Consider the following 15081-nt stretch of genomic DNA (forward strand, 5'->3'; position numbering starts at 1 on the left):
CATCAATTCCATCTTATCGGAGTTAAAAAAGGGAAAATTCTTCACCGTTTTTCCTTTGTTGATTCACACGTTAAACTGTTTCGCCCCCCAGTGTAACAGAATAAACTGCATGACAGCAGCGCGATCAGCTGGACCACACAACACACACACACTCCAGACCAACACCAATGAGTCTTCTGTCGTGTTCGACATCAACCCTTCATTTTAATTAAATGGTCTTCGCTATTGGAAAGAAAAAAAAAACGGGTCAAACTGAATGTTCATAATGGTTATTTGAGAATATAGATGATGCTGCTTCTCCTAAATTCATGTTAATGGCAAGTATTCAATAAAGCGTCTTATACGCGGGTGTTGAACCTAAAGTATCCGCCTCCAATCTGAGTGTTAGCATGACGCGTATCTCGACTTAAAGGACTCCGTACTTCAGCTTTAGTCCTTTCTGCACAAACAGTATCTGTCTGTCTGTCTGTCTTCCAGCTCATCTGCTCTCCCTCAACTTTCTCCCGCCTCCAACAAATGAAATGTTTGTCTCAGCCAACGCCATGAAGGCCTGTATTGTTGTCCCGTCACAGGAGGAATTAAAGACAAAGAAGGTGGAGGGGGGTCATCCGGGACCACCACTACCCCATCTACACCACTTTGCTGCGGAAAAAAAAAAAAAAAAAGAGCCTTCACTGTAGGCTGGAAAGCAAAGGCAGTCATTATACTAACCCTCTGTGGTCAGAAAACGCACTGCCCAGCCTGGTGCGCTAAATTTAGTCCACGCATTAAACGAGAAGCCACAGTGGAACTCCATCAGCAAGAACAGGAATGAGCCCCTGTTATCAAGCGAGCAAAAAAAAAACTCAGAACGGTGTTTAGTGGACACCCATCAGCTGAGCAGCAGGAGTTGATGCTGTGCCAAGGAAATTTACAGGGAACCAAACTCATCTCGGTACTGTAGGGATGACAGCAAAAAAAAACAAAACAAAGGCGACTTGCGTCTGGGATTCTCTGACTAATCACGAAATCCTGCAATATTCAGTCAGCTCCTCAGATCAGCTCTGACTCATACAGGTTACTACCAAGCCATTGTGTCTGCCTGACAGTTGCAGCCACTTCAAATTACCGTTCACGTGCAGATTAGCATCACAGACCTGCAGCAGTCTGGGTTTTGTAAGATTCGTATCAAAGGGTTGAGCAACGACCCCCCAATGTTGAGTCTGGAGCTACAAAGATACGAATGAGCGACAACTAGACCAATCAGCTCAGATGGAGCTACTGGTCCGGTTAGGGACGAAGACAGCGTACAAACGTGAACCTGAAACTTACTTCCTGCCCTTAAAGCATCCGTATATCCCCGCCATTCTGCGACGTCCAACCGATTGTCCCAAAATCCGAATTTCTCGTCTTTCAAGGGATTTGCTTCTCCTGGTCTGTGACCTTCCTGGGTTGCCCTGGTGTAAGGCAGCGAGCTCTTGTTGCAGCTCAGAAGATGCTACACCTTGAGATCAGCTGGTCCCTCCAAGGCAAGCTGCCCTCTGAACTTACTCCTCTTGAGTCACTTCATCCGTAGAAACGGGTCAAAAGTTGCCAGGAAAGACGGCCGTCTTCAGTACTCGCACATAGCGAGGTGAAAGTATTACAGAAGACCTGAAGAACTGTAGCCAGTAAGCTGGAAAGAAACCGCAGCCTCCCCTTTATAGAAAAGTAAGTCAGGATATTAGGCGGTGTCAAGAACAGGAAAGTGTCCGTCACTATACCATTGTCCCCGACACGAAAAGCACAAATTCCTGGTTTTCCTCAACGCAAAAAGGTTAAAAACAATACTGGCCGAGTGGCTGCTGGATGTCTCCCTCCTCTCTTCCCAGCCACCAAGAGTCTGCAGAGGGGAGGGAGGAAGGAAAGATAAAGAGGGAGGAGTGAGGGCGGGAGGAGGCATGTGTGGACAAGATACTGCCCTCTTGTTACCTTATTGTCCCGTATTTTCTCTCTGCTTGTTCAGTAAACCAACAAATCATACAGTTATTTGGAAAAGCGCATGAGTTAAGTCGCCTTTTGCTTTCTGTTGCTTTGGTGGGAAAACCAGAGAACCACAGCTTTCAGCGTAACGTCTGAAAGAGAACCGAAAGAGATGCTTTGTGGGTTTCAAAAAAAAATTTGAAGTTCGGAGGAAGTTCTAAGTAGTAACACAGAGGTGTGGAAAAAATAGACTTTTTTCCTTTGTAAGGTTTCCTATTTTAGTCTCTTTGTCGCACTTAAATGTTGAGATCAAACAAATTTTCATAGCAGAGAAATGGATGTATCAAAGTGAAAACCACAAAAAAAGCTACAAAGACTGACTTGGCTCCGAGTGGAACTATGACTGCATTAACTTATATATAATCCCTCCGTCCCAATTTTAAAACATCATTTTGGTTCAGTTTCACTAATCACACACAGGCCTCATTACCTATCTGACCTGAGAATCAACAGAGCTCCTAAATGGAGGCTATTTCACAACATGAAGTTGCTGTGAAGCCCACGTTTCTCAAAAAGCAACACCTCTACGCCCCGATCTGAAGAATTTCAAGAAACAAACGAGAAAGGCGTTTAAAAAAAAAAAACATTTCCAAGGCTTTGGGAGACGAGTGAACCGCAGCGAGAGCCGTTATCCACAAACAGAGAAAACGTGGAACAGCGGTGGAGCTTCCCAAGAGAGGTTAGCTTAACGCCAGGAGATCTTCACAAAGAGCCTAAAGCATGGAAGACAACATAAGCTTCATCGGACTCTGTTAAGGTCAGGGTTCTTGTTTGAGCTGTAAGACATTGGGGTAAAACTGACATCCATGGGAGAGTTCAACGGCAAACACACAGCTTTCCAACTTGATAATCCCCCAAACCTTTGAGAAATCAAATCTGCTGACTGTCGAGACTAAAGTAAGACATTTCACGTTACAACACCGTTATACTGACAGTGAATGGGTTAGAATCAAACAGAAATCTTTACTTCAGCGCTGCGTCTACGCACCAGAAAAGTTTAAAAGGTTGTCACACGGACAATTTAGGAGTGACAGATGTTTCTCCCGGGTCCATTTCCCAAGACAAAATCAGAATCGACAGGGATCTGAGAGCAGGTTTATCCAGACGGCCAAAATCCCGGCTTCATCTCCGACCCTAGAGTGAGTGTGGTTTGAGGGATCAGTTTTTTTACGGCTCTCTCTTTTCTTCTCATCCTCAATGCCGTCCAGGTAGATGGTCGCTCCTCCCGGGTCTGGTTATGCTGGAGTTTTTCCTCTCCACTGTCGTCCTGTGCTTGCTCAGGATGAGAACGTGTGCAGGGAACCTTAGCGGCAGATTTTCTCACAGGTACCTTCTCCTATTTGCCTAAATTTGATTGGTTGGAAGTCCGTTTTTATTGGATCAAGGCCAGCTGAACTCGTATTAGCCTTTACGTGAAGGACTGCAGTGTGTGAAATAAACTGCAATAAATTCAATTTGGATTCAAGGCGCCTACCTCTTGTGGATGCCGATTTATTTTCTGCAAAGCACCATGGTATTATCATTTCTTGTTATTTGGCAATATTCAAAAACAGCAGAGTTGAGTTGATTACAGGTTTGAGAAAGTAAGGGGGGGGGGGGACCAATAAAATCAATACTCGATCTGTCCAGATTGAAACTGGAGCCAGCGAGCCTAGCTCAGCCAAGCTAACAAAGTCCATGTGTGGGCATCATTAAAACTGATTTAACCTAATTCAGCCTTCCTGCATCCACACATACAGAACAATGCAGAGCGCAGACCACAGATGCATCTGCAGCCACATCCATGTTGCAAAGTGGTGTGCTCCCACAACGGCAGATTGCACACGTTCTCATCGGCAGCGAATACGGACACTTTCTGACAAGAAGAGAAGCGGATGTGCTGATTTATTTCTACACCCATGTCTTGATGATGCACCATGTTACTCTGCACACAGAGAAATGTTGCATTTAATTAGATTAGCGTGTATGATTTAAATAGGATTTCAAATGAATCAATCAATATACAGCACCTAATGATGAGCCTCACTTTCAGGGTTGGCACTTTCTTTTAATCCAAGACCAACAAAAAAAGAAAAAAAAAAAAAAAAAACAGGGGTCCGTCGCTAATCCCATCTGTAACGCTTGGTGGCCTAGCGTCGTGCAGCAGTCTGTTGGAGATAATCCCAATTAGCATGGAGCTTAGGTACCTGCGGCCACTGCTGCTTACGATGAGAGTGGCTGACTGTGAGGAGGGCTGATTCTGTGATTCCTGCTGTCGGATCCTCTCTGCTCCACACTAGTCAATTTTAGCTAAAAAAAAAACAACAAAAAAAAAAACACAACAACCCAGAACAAATGGTTTGGCACCACTCCGTCGTTTCGTCCTCGCAGGTGTTCACACTAAGGTTATTACAGATAGCTTTTACGTTTTAACTAATAACAGGAGCCGTCTTCACCTACGGTTTCAGAAGCTTTCGACAGAGGCCTTCTCCCACACGCGTTGTCAGCTTTTGAACTAATTCAGCAAAGGACCAGCTATGTTGAGAAAACTAAATGAGCGCCACCCAGTAGTCCTATTAAGTTACTGCTATGTGGCCTATGATATAATAGTATGACAAATGCAAAACTCTACAAATATACAAATAATTCAAGTGCAGCCCCTCTTTCTGCTTTGGGTTCATCGCAAATATAACTGGACCGTCTCCTTTTTGGGGTAAAACAGACCCTATGGAGCTACTAAGTGCAGATAAAATAGGCAAATTAATGTGTTTTAGGTGTCATGGCAGACCAGAGCAGTCTGTCACTGCAGCCTGCTTGGTGCTACCATCCCCTGAAGTTTTTCCTTTACAGATCTCAACGCCAAAAAAACAAATAAATAAAAATAAAAATCAGGCTGACCGTCTGTTAGGATTTCTAACAATACTTAAAACGGCTAAATTTGATGGGGTTTTGTCTCATTCCTCCAGACAGAACTGCTGTTTATAGGCCGCCTTGTGCTCAAACCCAGCATTTCAGTCCTGCCCACAAATGTGCCGTGGGACTGAGATCACGGCCTTGGGATGACCCACTTTTTTAAGAGCCCATCATTTTTGTCTAAACATGATGATATGTGAAAATTAACCGTTTCTTTTCAAACATATTTTTATTTCTCCTGACAAATCTGTAAATAAGGTTGACAACTGATCCAACATCCTGTATATGTTTGAAGAGAAACTGGTCTTTTTACGCCTTTTTCCAGGTGTCTAAAAGCCTGTGTTTGAACTAAAATTCTCGGGTCTTAAGACGTTATGCTTCTTTTTGTCTATTGTGGATGCATGCTTGGGAAACATTGTCCATCTGGACAACCTCTTTGTGACAGAACTCCAACTTGCTTTATAATCCTCTTTTCTTCTTGACTCCATTCTGTGAATTACACCGATCCCTCCTGTAGTTAAACACGGCCACAACAACATGATGTTGCGGACCGGCCCACTTCACCCTGCTGAGATGGGGTTCTCAGGCTTGCAGGTGTCCCACATTTTGTTTTAATGTTTCCTTAAGACCATGGGACATGTCTACAATATAGAAACCTTCATCAAGATTTGTAACGCCACACTCGAGGCACTTCCTGAACTTGGATTTGTGTTCCGTTACGACCCAACAAAAGACTTTCATGTCAACGTTTTATTTTGATTTCTCCAGTGAGCGAGACAACACCCAACTGGACCTCTAAACCCAATCCTGTTACATAAACGCGCAGGATTGGCTCAGTTCAGCGACAACTATGAACACGGACTCCCCAAAAAACATGGAAAAATACAAAAATCTCATGAATCATCGAACCATTCAGAGAAGAATGTCGACAATGGAATGAATTTCTCAATCCCAAACATGCCCAGACTGAATACTGCGTGATTTATCTCCCGCTTCAGTCAAGCTGAAGCTGTCCAAGTCATGGGAATCTGAGTGTGTGTGTGTGTGTGTGTGTGTGTGTGTGTGTGTGTGTGTGTGTGTGTGTGTATACGCCTGCATGCGTGTCAGTGTAAATAAAGAGAAAACAGTCTGTATCAGTTCCAGAGCCCTGCAGCTCCATTTCAGCAGCATAATACACAAACACAGTCACTCAGATGGGTTTTGGCACGCTGCGATTGAGTAATATCTCCTCTCTCTTACACACACACACACACACATACACACACACACACATACACTATTGAGTTTATGGGATGACACAGCCAATCAACCATTGGGCCTAATCCCAGACAGACTCAGTACTGATGGAGGAGTTAATATATGGGTTAGTCAGTCACTCCACCAGTACATTCAGTATATCACTGGTTTCGCTGCAGATTAAGACCAAGAGCCAAGTTTCTAAGGATGCCCCCCCCCCCTCGCTGATTGTATCTCTTTTACCAACAGTGGGTCTTGACATTTCAGAAACAATAAGTGCCTGAGGCTTCAACAACAAAAGAAGTAACTTGCAGCTGCCTAGTAGACGTTCTAATCATCTCCATCAAACATGGCGGACTCACTTTAAATGCGCACCTTTTGTTGACCTTTGGATGAGTCAAGATTTGCTCCTGAAAGCCAACATGCTGGAATCCTTCATCTCGGTTTACGTTGCAAAGTTTAACCGCTACAGTGACTTATTTAGGCCAATCAATTCAGTGCTTTTAGCGGTGCACAATGAAGCCGCTGTGTCCCCTATAATCAATGTCCATGCCGTGTGTTTTTGATTTTTGCGGCCGCAGCTGGGCAGCTCTTGGACCTGCTGCTCACAGCCACGCCCAGCGGGAAGCGGAGGCCGACATCAACGCGTTCATACTTGGATCCGTTTTCAGCCCTGCTGGGTCAACAACGTTGGCTGCAAGTTCTCCGCGGTATGTCTCTGCTAGCTTTTCATTTCTGCTCATCCTTCTATGCCCAACAGCCCAAGATCAGTCAGACTGGATGATTACCAGCGATGCAAAGTGGTGGTCGAGGTCTGGACTTTGACTAGGCCATTCCAACATGTACTTTGATATAAATCCTTACATTGCAGTTCTGGCTGCATATTTAAATTCATGGTACTGCCGGAAGATTGTTGTTGTGAAAGTTGTGAAAGTCTTTTGCAGCCTGCAGGTTTTATTAAGCTCCGACCATCTTCTCATCAACTCAGCTTTAAAATCGCCACAGCATGATGCTGCCGCCACCGTGTTTCCCTGTAGGGATGGCCTGTCCGGGGTGGTGTGCAGTGTCAGTGCTCTGCCACGTATAGTGTTTCGCAAATGGGGGAAATAAGTAAAATTTTGTTTTGATCTGACCATAACACTACCGTTAGCATGCTGGCTGTGTCCCCTACAGGTCTTATGGCAAACCGCAGGGACTTCCTATGGCTTTCTTTGTACAGTGGCTTTCTTCATGCCACTCTTGAATCATTCAAACTACGAATGTTGTATTTTAATTAGAGGTATAAAGGTAAAGGAAGGTGATTACAAATGCAAAACCACACTTCCGTGTTTTTATTTGGGAAAAATGTTGAGAAACTGTGTTCCTTTTCCTTCCCCTTGACAATAATTCACCATTTTGTGTTGGTCTCTGAGATCAAACATCAATGAAACACATTAAGGTTTGTGGCTGTAATGAGATAAAATAGGGAAACAAGACGAGCTAACTATCCACCACTGTCTTAGAGTCCCTGCCTGTAGATTAAACCGCTATAAGAACTCATTTGTTCCGCTTTCCATTAAAGCAACAAATAGCATTAAGCAGTAAATTGTGGAATAGGCAACAGTATTCAACATTTAAACTGACACATGCTCTTTTATTTATTTATTTTATTTTTTTTTTAAATTTCAGTATCTCTTAAAACAGATTTTTTTTTAAAGAACGGTTTTTATACATGTTTATTTATTTATTATCATCATTATTATTATTTTTTTTCTCTTCCTTCAAATTTTTATTGTGAATATAATGTAACATGCTCCTTTATGTATCTATTTATTGTCTTATAATGGAATTTTTATAGTAGTGTTATGTGTGACACATGGTTTGGACTATGTAGCAGCCAGAGTCTGTAACCCAAATCAAATTTCCTTTGGGACAATAAAGTTTATCTATCTATCTATCTATCTATCTATCTATCTATCTACCAAGGAGGTGGAAGTTGGTGAAAAAAAATAAAATAAAAAGCACCTAACCAACGCCTGTGGATGAATTTCTCAAGCTGGCAAGTCAAAACAGATCCACCAGCATGACGCAACTGTACAAGTGCACACTTACACATGTGTATATGCAGATGTCAATCCCATGACTTTCTGTTTACAGAGCCAAGAGGAATGTCGGCCTGTTTCCCTTCAGAGAGAGAGAGAGAGAGAGAGAGAGAGAGAGGGAGGGAAAAAAAAAGGAGATGTAGGCATTTCCTGGAACAACTCTCAGTCTGGAGCCACTGAGAGAGAAACCATAAATACGGCAGATTCTATTAAGTCTGAACTCTGAGGAAAAATGTAAGCGATAACACAGCAGGAGCTTAAATTATGTCTGTAACAGCTATCGTGCTCAGATTTTGAGTCATGGCTGATCTGACAGAAAAAAAAAAAAAAAAAACGTATTTCTTTTACTTAAAACAGTGAAGATTGATTTCTTGTGTTCAGTATATATATATAAAAAAAAAAAAAATCAACACACCCTTTACTGGCAGCTGCTGCTAGATTTCAGGTGACATCAGTTAGAAATGGGGAAATCAAACCAGAAAATCTACAAGCTCACTTATATAAAGGCATGGAGGGCATGAACCGGAAGATAGATTTGAAAAAGTTACAGTTTTAATAGTCCTTTAAATTAGATGCTGAAAAAAACAAAACAAAACATTTTCTCGCTTCCAAAGAAATCAAATTCAGCCGTTTGGAAATCCATGTGGTCATGAGAGAAACATGGACAGTCATGGTGTGGGAACTGAGCAAGTCCTGCCCATCGCCGCTCTTTTAGGTAACACTCCTTTGAACTCACACTTGACGAGGTAAGAGCAACAGGTCTGATTATTATTAACTTTTATCAGCTTGTCATTATAATACAGAGCAAAAGTAAACAACTGTTTAGGGGTAGGAGTTTATAAGTTCTCACTTCTTCCTACCCCATTTTGAGCATGATATGTTAACTGAAACAAAAAAATCTGTATTTTCTCTTCTTTCTTATGCACTTCTTGTTACTGTGCACTATTTTATTTTTATATTTGTATCATGTTCGAATAAATTTCATTTCATTTCAAAAACTTTATTTATTAAGCACTTGAAATCTTTAAAAGGCTGTTTATCCTATATTTTTACTAATGTATCAACATTTCAATAGCAATAAATGAATATTCTAGAGATTGTTTTATGTTATTCTGGTTAATAAATACAACACTGAAATTCCAGTGTTACACATCAACAATATTATTTGATGCATTTTTTTTCTTTTACTCAAGTTAAAGTGAGATGGTGAAGGAGATATTCCTTGATGCACATATGGTGCATAAAAACTACCTAAACTTGTGTTTTGTCTGTTATGGTCAATGGTTGTTACATTTGACTGTACAGTTAATGCCACAATTTTACCTTATAGTTAAGAGTAATAAAAAAAATAAAATAAAATAAAAAAAAAGACTTGGCCCAATTTTGAATCGGCAGATGACCTGAAAAAAGCAGGAAGTCTATATTTGCCAAGGACAGTAAATTCACCGCATGTCCAAATATGGTCGGAATGGTATGTCTTACTTAAAAAAAAATAAAAAAAACATCTTTAAGACTTTCTTCTGTCTTAAACAGACTTGTTTTGAGGAGCAACCAATCCCCACCTCGGTTCGCCAATTATGATTGGATGTTAAACTCAACAGTTTAACTTCTCTGATTCGCTCAGCATAAACGACCTATGCGGTACGTATGAAGCTTGGAACAACTCAGACCAGCTGACCTGGAGATATTCCAGTGACGATGTTGCCGCATCAGGAATAATCCATGTTTGGATATTATACAGAGATCGCTCCAAATGATGACTAACATGACTTCTCCCCACCTCGCTGTGATACCAGCATTCCTTTAAGGCCATCATTATCTTTATCCCTCACAACGCTGCACATTCCTCTGGTCTCTCCCTCACCACAACATCTTTTTTTTTTTAAATCTATCCAACATAAGGGTGAAGTTTAACTGCAAGATGCATGAAACTGAAACAATGAGTGAGCAACCATCTGCATAACGCAACAAAAATCTGCATACCCGCTGCCATCTGTTTTGATTCTTGCTTAGCTAAAAATGACCCTGATCAGCAAAAATGATCAGAAAATGCTGTTGCCATAGCTGTGCGGTCCGTACCAGTGATAATGTACGACGCTCCTATTACTCTTAGCGAACTCACGTTAGCTATAGTCTAGTAAACTGGCTGACCGTCTTGATTTGATCTCCAGCTCGCCGCTCCTGGATGACACGCAGCCATCAGAAGCAGCTTCAGCTCACAGTCAGATGATGGCACGGATACAACGGACTATGTTCTCGTTCTTGTGCCAACTCCAGACCTTCACACATGGTCTGACCGGGATCCCCGCCTTTTCTCTCTCCCGCATTCTTTCCGCCTCCTTCCTCATCCACGCCGCTTGATTCCCTCCTGCAGAGTGAAAACCTTCTCCTCTGCTTTGTGGTTTCTCTGCAGATCCTACTCTGCTCCATAACTGGCTGGTCCAGATCCCGGCGCAGTGGAAGAGGAGGGGAGTCGCTCTGAATTCCACCACACATCTGGAAGCCATCCTCCCCCCTCCTCCCCCCCTCCACTCGTTCATTTGCCAATCTCTCTCCCGTCTTCCCTGTTGCTCTTTGCTGTAATGTAAATAGCCCTGTAATCATGCTCCCTCCCAAACCCTGCCGCGCTGGGTGGTGTGTGGGCGAGGGAGAAACTGCGCGCGGATCGAGCCAAGATCTCCTCTTCGGGTCCCGGCTGAGCTTTATGGGCCGGTAAAAATAAGCCAACTCTTTTCTTCACCTCAAAACCTGCTCGCTCACTAAACCCACCATGTGCGCGTTTGTAGGTGTTAAAGCAACAGGAGGCCCGAAGCAATTGATGCAAAGTGTGTGACTGAATTACGACCTGGAGCTGGAGCGTCTCGGCACACTCGCCCTTCTAGTCCTGCGTTTGATAAATGATGCAACTAACAACATGTACAGCGCTATTTAAGTTTTCCCTCGTTACAACCAAAAACTTTGGTGTAATTTTTTTTTTTTTAAGTTAGTCCCTAATTGTGAACAGGAAGAAAAAAATGACACAAAGTGGCCCAGTCAAAGTCCAAACCTCAATTCATCTTGTGAAACTGACCTAAAAAAAAAAACACAAAAAACTGTGCACAGAAGCTCTCCTTCCAGTCTGATGGAGCTATTTTGTGAGAAGAAGAGGCAAAAAGGTCCATGTCTAGCTGATGAAAGTGGGTGGAGGCATGTCGCAACAGCATTTGCTGCGAAATATGGTTCTAATGACTCAGAAGGGCTGAGTACAGATGCAGGTTGTAAAGTTGTAATCAGATGTACTGGGAAAGAGGTCAAATACGTCCGTAAAGGAACTAGATACCTTTACCGTTTCTGATCAGTGTGCTGAACGGGAATCAGTACAGCTAAAGGCTACAGCGGTGTCACAATAAGCTGATAACGGGACGATATCTCAGTCAGCCGGAAACAACGACGATATCAACGCTGAAACTACAGATCCAGAGCCCACATGGCAGACGTATCACAGCCTGCGTCACCTGCTCCAGTGCGATCTCTGCTGGCATCGTCAGAACTTATATTAGCTCGACCCAGAGCCTTATGACCACTTCCTGAATATACAGACTGGGGTCAGAAATGACAAAGACATTCCTGCTAATTTCCAGTGACTGGAAAAAAAGCAGTCCACATCGTACCAGAGAATACTCAAATGGGAATGCTCATAGGTTTGTAGAACATTTTATCCAACCTATGAATTTCCCAGCCATAAGAAGGGTTGGAAACTCAGAGGATGAACTAGATTTGTGTCTCCACAACAGACAACTTAGCAAAGGGCCAAATTTCAAGTTTGTAGCATTGTGTAGGATAAGTCGTAAAAACTTTTGAAGAAAACTGGACCAGAAAAGTAGTTTCAGGCAAAAAAAAAAAGAAAAAAAAAGAAACAGGATCCATCCATCCATCCATCCATCCATCCATTAGAGGTCAGGTATCTGCTGTAATCTTTCCAAAAGGGAAAGCCAGACATCATTCTCTTCTAAGCAGCTTCCATGTTAGAAGGGAAATATATTCCTTCTAGTAAGTTCTGGATCTCCCCCGGGGTCTTGGCTCAGTGGAATGGGGTCCACCCCCCATCCACTGTGAGAACATGCAAACTCCTTAGGCCGGGATTCATACCCAGGACTTCCTTGGTGAAAGGGCAACAGTGCTAACAGCCACGCAGCTCTGCTCATGATCCATCCCTCATTTTGCACATGCGAGATGCCGCATATAAACGGACAAGTAACATGAGAGCTTTGCCTCTTGACTAAGCTTCTTCTTCAAAGCAACAAAGTGAGGTAATGCATGCATTACCACAAACGAAGGCCGAGTTATTTTATCCATCTTCTGCTTCGTCCTACTATCATTCATAATCAAGCCCCTTTCGCAAAGCCCTTGAAGGTGGGACGAGGCACCCTGCGTTTGTCTTCGCTGAGACTGAAGTGGAACTGAAGAGTCCTCGCCGATCAGCAGCTTGCCCATTAAACCTGATTCTGGAAAATCTCGATGCATTTTGTGAAAGGACCAATGTGCTGACAGGAGCGCAAAGTTGGCCCGCCACGGTTACACCCGCCGAGTGGCCAAGTGAGGCATTCACAGGCTGTCTTCGCAGCACGAGGTGGTGATGACCAGCCAGCCAAAGGACCCAGAGCTAAATCTCACAGAGGAAGAAGAAGGGCTGCATTTGAAAATCTCACGCTGACAATGTCAGTTGTCATCTGTACCTCTTTTCTTCTTTCCTCTCATTCACATCTGTGCCTTCATCATTCTGTGCCGTCTAGTATTTCGGACAACGTCATCTGAATCCGCTGTAAGCATCCGCTGCAGTGAGACTCTGTCTGACTGGCTAAACATTACATGTAAAATGGACAAACATAACACCTGGACTGTATTAGCCAATACTTATTACTCTGAGGTAAGTAAAGTATATAGAACTTATATTTCCCTCAGCCAATAACAGGACCGCCACGCTGAGTTTGTCTGCCATTGTTGTCTTAAAAAGAAAAGGGTGTGGAGACTTGGTACACAGATTCTATGCGTCTTGCTGACGTCAACGCCATACCGCGCCTCCTGCCGTCCCACGCTGCCCGCTTCGTTTCTCAAAGCTCACAGCTTTGCGAGAGACCGTCATCTCCTCTTGGCCAGAGGCGGCTTGCGACAGCAGCTCCGGTTTGCTTGAATTCCTCTTCTTGAGGCCGAAACTGACACTCGACCCGAAGAGTCCGCTTTGATCTGCTTGAGAGCCGCGGCCTCAGACTTCAAGCTCAGCTCTGAACCAGCTGACGGTCTCGGTTTGAAGGTGCCAACGGAACCAAAGATGAAACCTGGAGGTTATCAAATCGGGGGACCCTCCTCTCAAAAACGAGGCCTTGAGCTACTGTCCATGAATCGCAGAAACGGGTTGGAGACGGGGTATTGCTGGGAGGGTCCGGCCTACCCAACACCACCTACAGTAGCTGAACGGCTCAGAGAAACCCAATCTCTACAAAGACCTGGCAGCAGATCTCAGGGATTCACCGTCCTACAGTTGGTCATCAACCGCGCTCTGGGCTGGATTCTGCGTCGTCTCCATCATCAACAACGCCAAGCTAAAGGTCTTTTTCCATTGCCAGGTACCTTAGCCTGCAGCCAGCAGAACAAGAATACATGACAAGCCCTGTTTGGGCAGTCATTGGTAAGAGATAGCTCTTAGTGCAACTCGGAGACCATCCAGGAAACAGCAACAGGTCAAACGCTGTACAGTATCGATGACTCATGACTCGAGCCAGTTGGTGACAGACAGCAGAACAACGGCAGACTCACCGCTGACACATGACCTGACCAGCCCTCTAAGCACCCCACGTCCCTCTGAGATCAGCCCTAATCCATTTCTTCCCAGTGACTAATGGGATATAGCCATTTATCGGGCCGCGGTGAGCTTCGTCCCCGTTACTTACAGCACAAAGAAGTCCCAGCCATCACGTTTTACACAATGAGCTCATCAGCCGTCCCCCCCGTCCCGCCGGCAGCGTGACGCCACCCTGAAACCAGCCAGCGTCTCTGCCCGGGATTACAGCAGCCGTGGTTCTCACATTGTGAAAGATAACGGTTTAATCTGAACCGCCCTTGACCCGCCTCCAGCAAACGCCGAAGCTCAAACACTCACACGCAGTGTCACGCCGGAGAATAGCTGACTGTGTGAGCTCCCGGCTCTGACATCAGAGCAGAGCTGCGAGGACTGAGCGCCAAGGATAGATGATTGCATTTCAGGCGGAGCAGACGTCTTCATTCTATTAGATTACCTTGTTGCAGGGGAGGAAATGCCAGAGCAGGTTAAACCAGCCTCTTTAAACGAGTTCACATCCCGGCTCTTTCTCACAATAAGAGAAATTTAACTAGAATGCTTCATAGCGGGGAGAATTAAACCTGTTATTTAATCACACGATCGATAAAGAAGGTTTGATTTGCAGATCTCGTTGTTGTTAGATGCCCTTATTCCTCGTAGTTTCAAGCTTGTGTAAAGCTTCTGGTTTAAAGTGCCACATCAAAACACATCTCCCTAAAGAAAAACCCAGTGCAGCTAATTGCCTTGTAGGCCACCGATTCATAAATGGATACGGCGGTTTATCCTCGGCGTCAAACCCGGCTGTTGTCTGAAGGCCTCAGAGGTTTGTTAGAGACAACACGGCATCATGGAGACCAATGCTCAAGACAGGTCCGGCAGAAAGTTGTGGAGAGAGTTGGAAAAAACAAAAAGCCGACACGGCACGCATGCAGAGGAAGATTGTTGTGGTCAGATGGGATCAAAACAAAACTTTTTTTTTGCCGTACGGGCAAAGCTCCATGTGTGGTAGAAAGCCAACACAGCACCATGGTGTGACCATCAAGAAACCAGGCGTTG

At 44.0% G+C, this 15081-nt stretch overlaps 1 protein-coding gene across 8 annotated transcripts in view; it reads right to left on the reverse strand.

Annotated features, from left to right (window-relative positions):
- The window catches only part of zgc:66433 (DUF4592 domain-containing protein), a 60459-nt gene that overhangs the window by 44542 nt on the left and 836 nt on the right, over positions 1-15081 (reverse strand). For 3 of the 8 annotated variants that reach the window (XM_036127056.1, XM_012864659.3, XM_036127055.1), the window contains exon 1: positions 1312-1870. The exons of the other annotated variants lie outside the window; for them this stretch is intronic. In XM_036127056.1, the coding sequence (XP_035982949.1) occupies positions 1312-1346 (35 nt within the window). In that variant the 5' untranslated portion in view covers positions 1347-1870. Of the gene's footprint in view, positions 1-1311; positions 1871-15081 lie in introns of those variants that run through there. 8 annotated transcript variants of the gene reach the window in all.

Source organism: Fundulus heteroclitus, chromosome 23 (genome assembly GCF_011125445.2).
Source record: "Fundulus heteroclitus isolate FHET01 chromosome 23, MU-UCD_Fhet_4.1, whole genome shotgun sequence".
NCBI lineage: Eukaryota > Metazoa > Chordata > Actinopteri > Cyprinodontiformes > Fundulidae > Fundulus > Fundulus heteroclitus.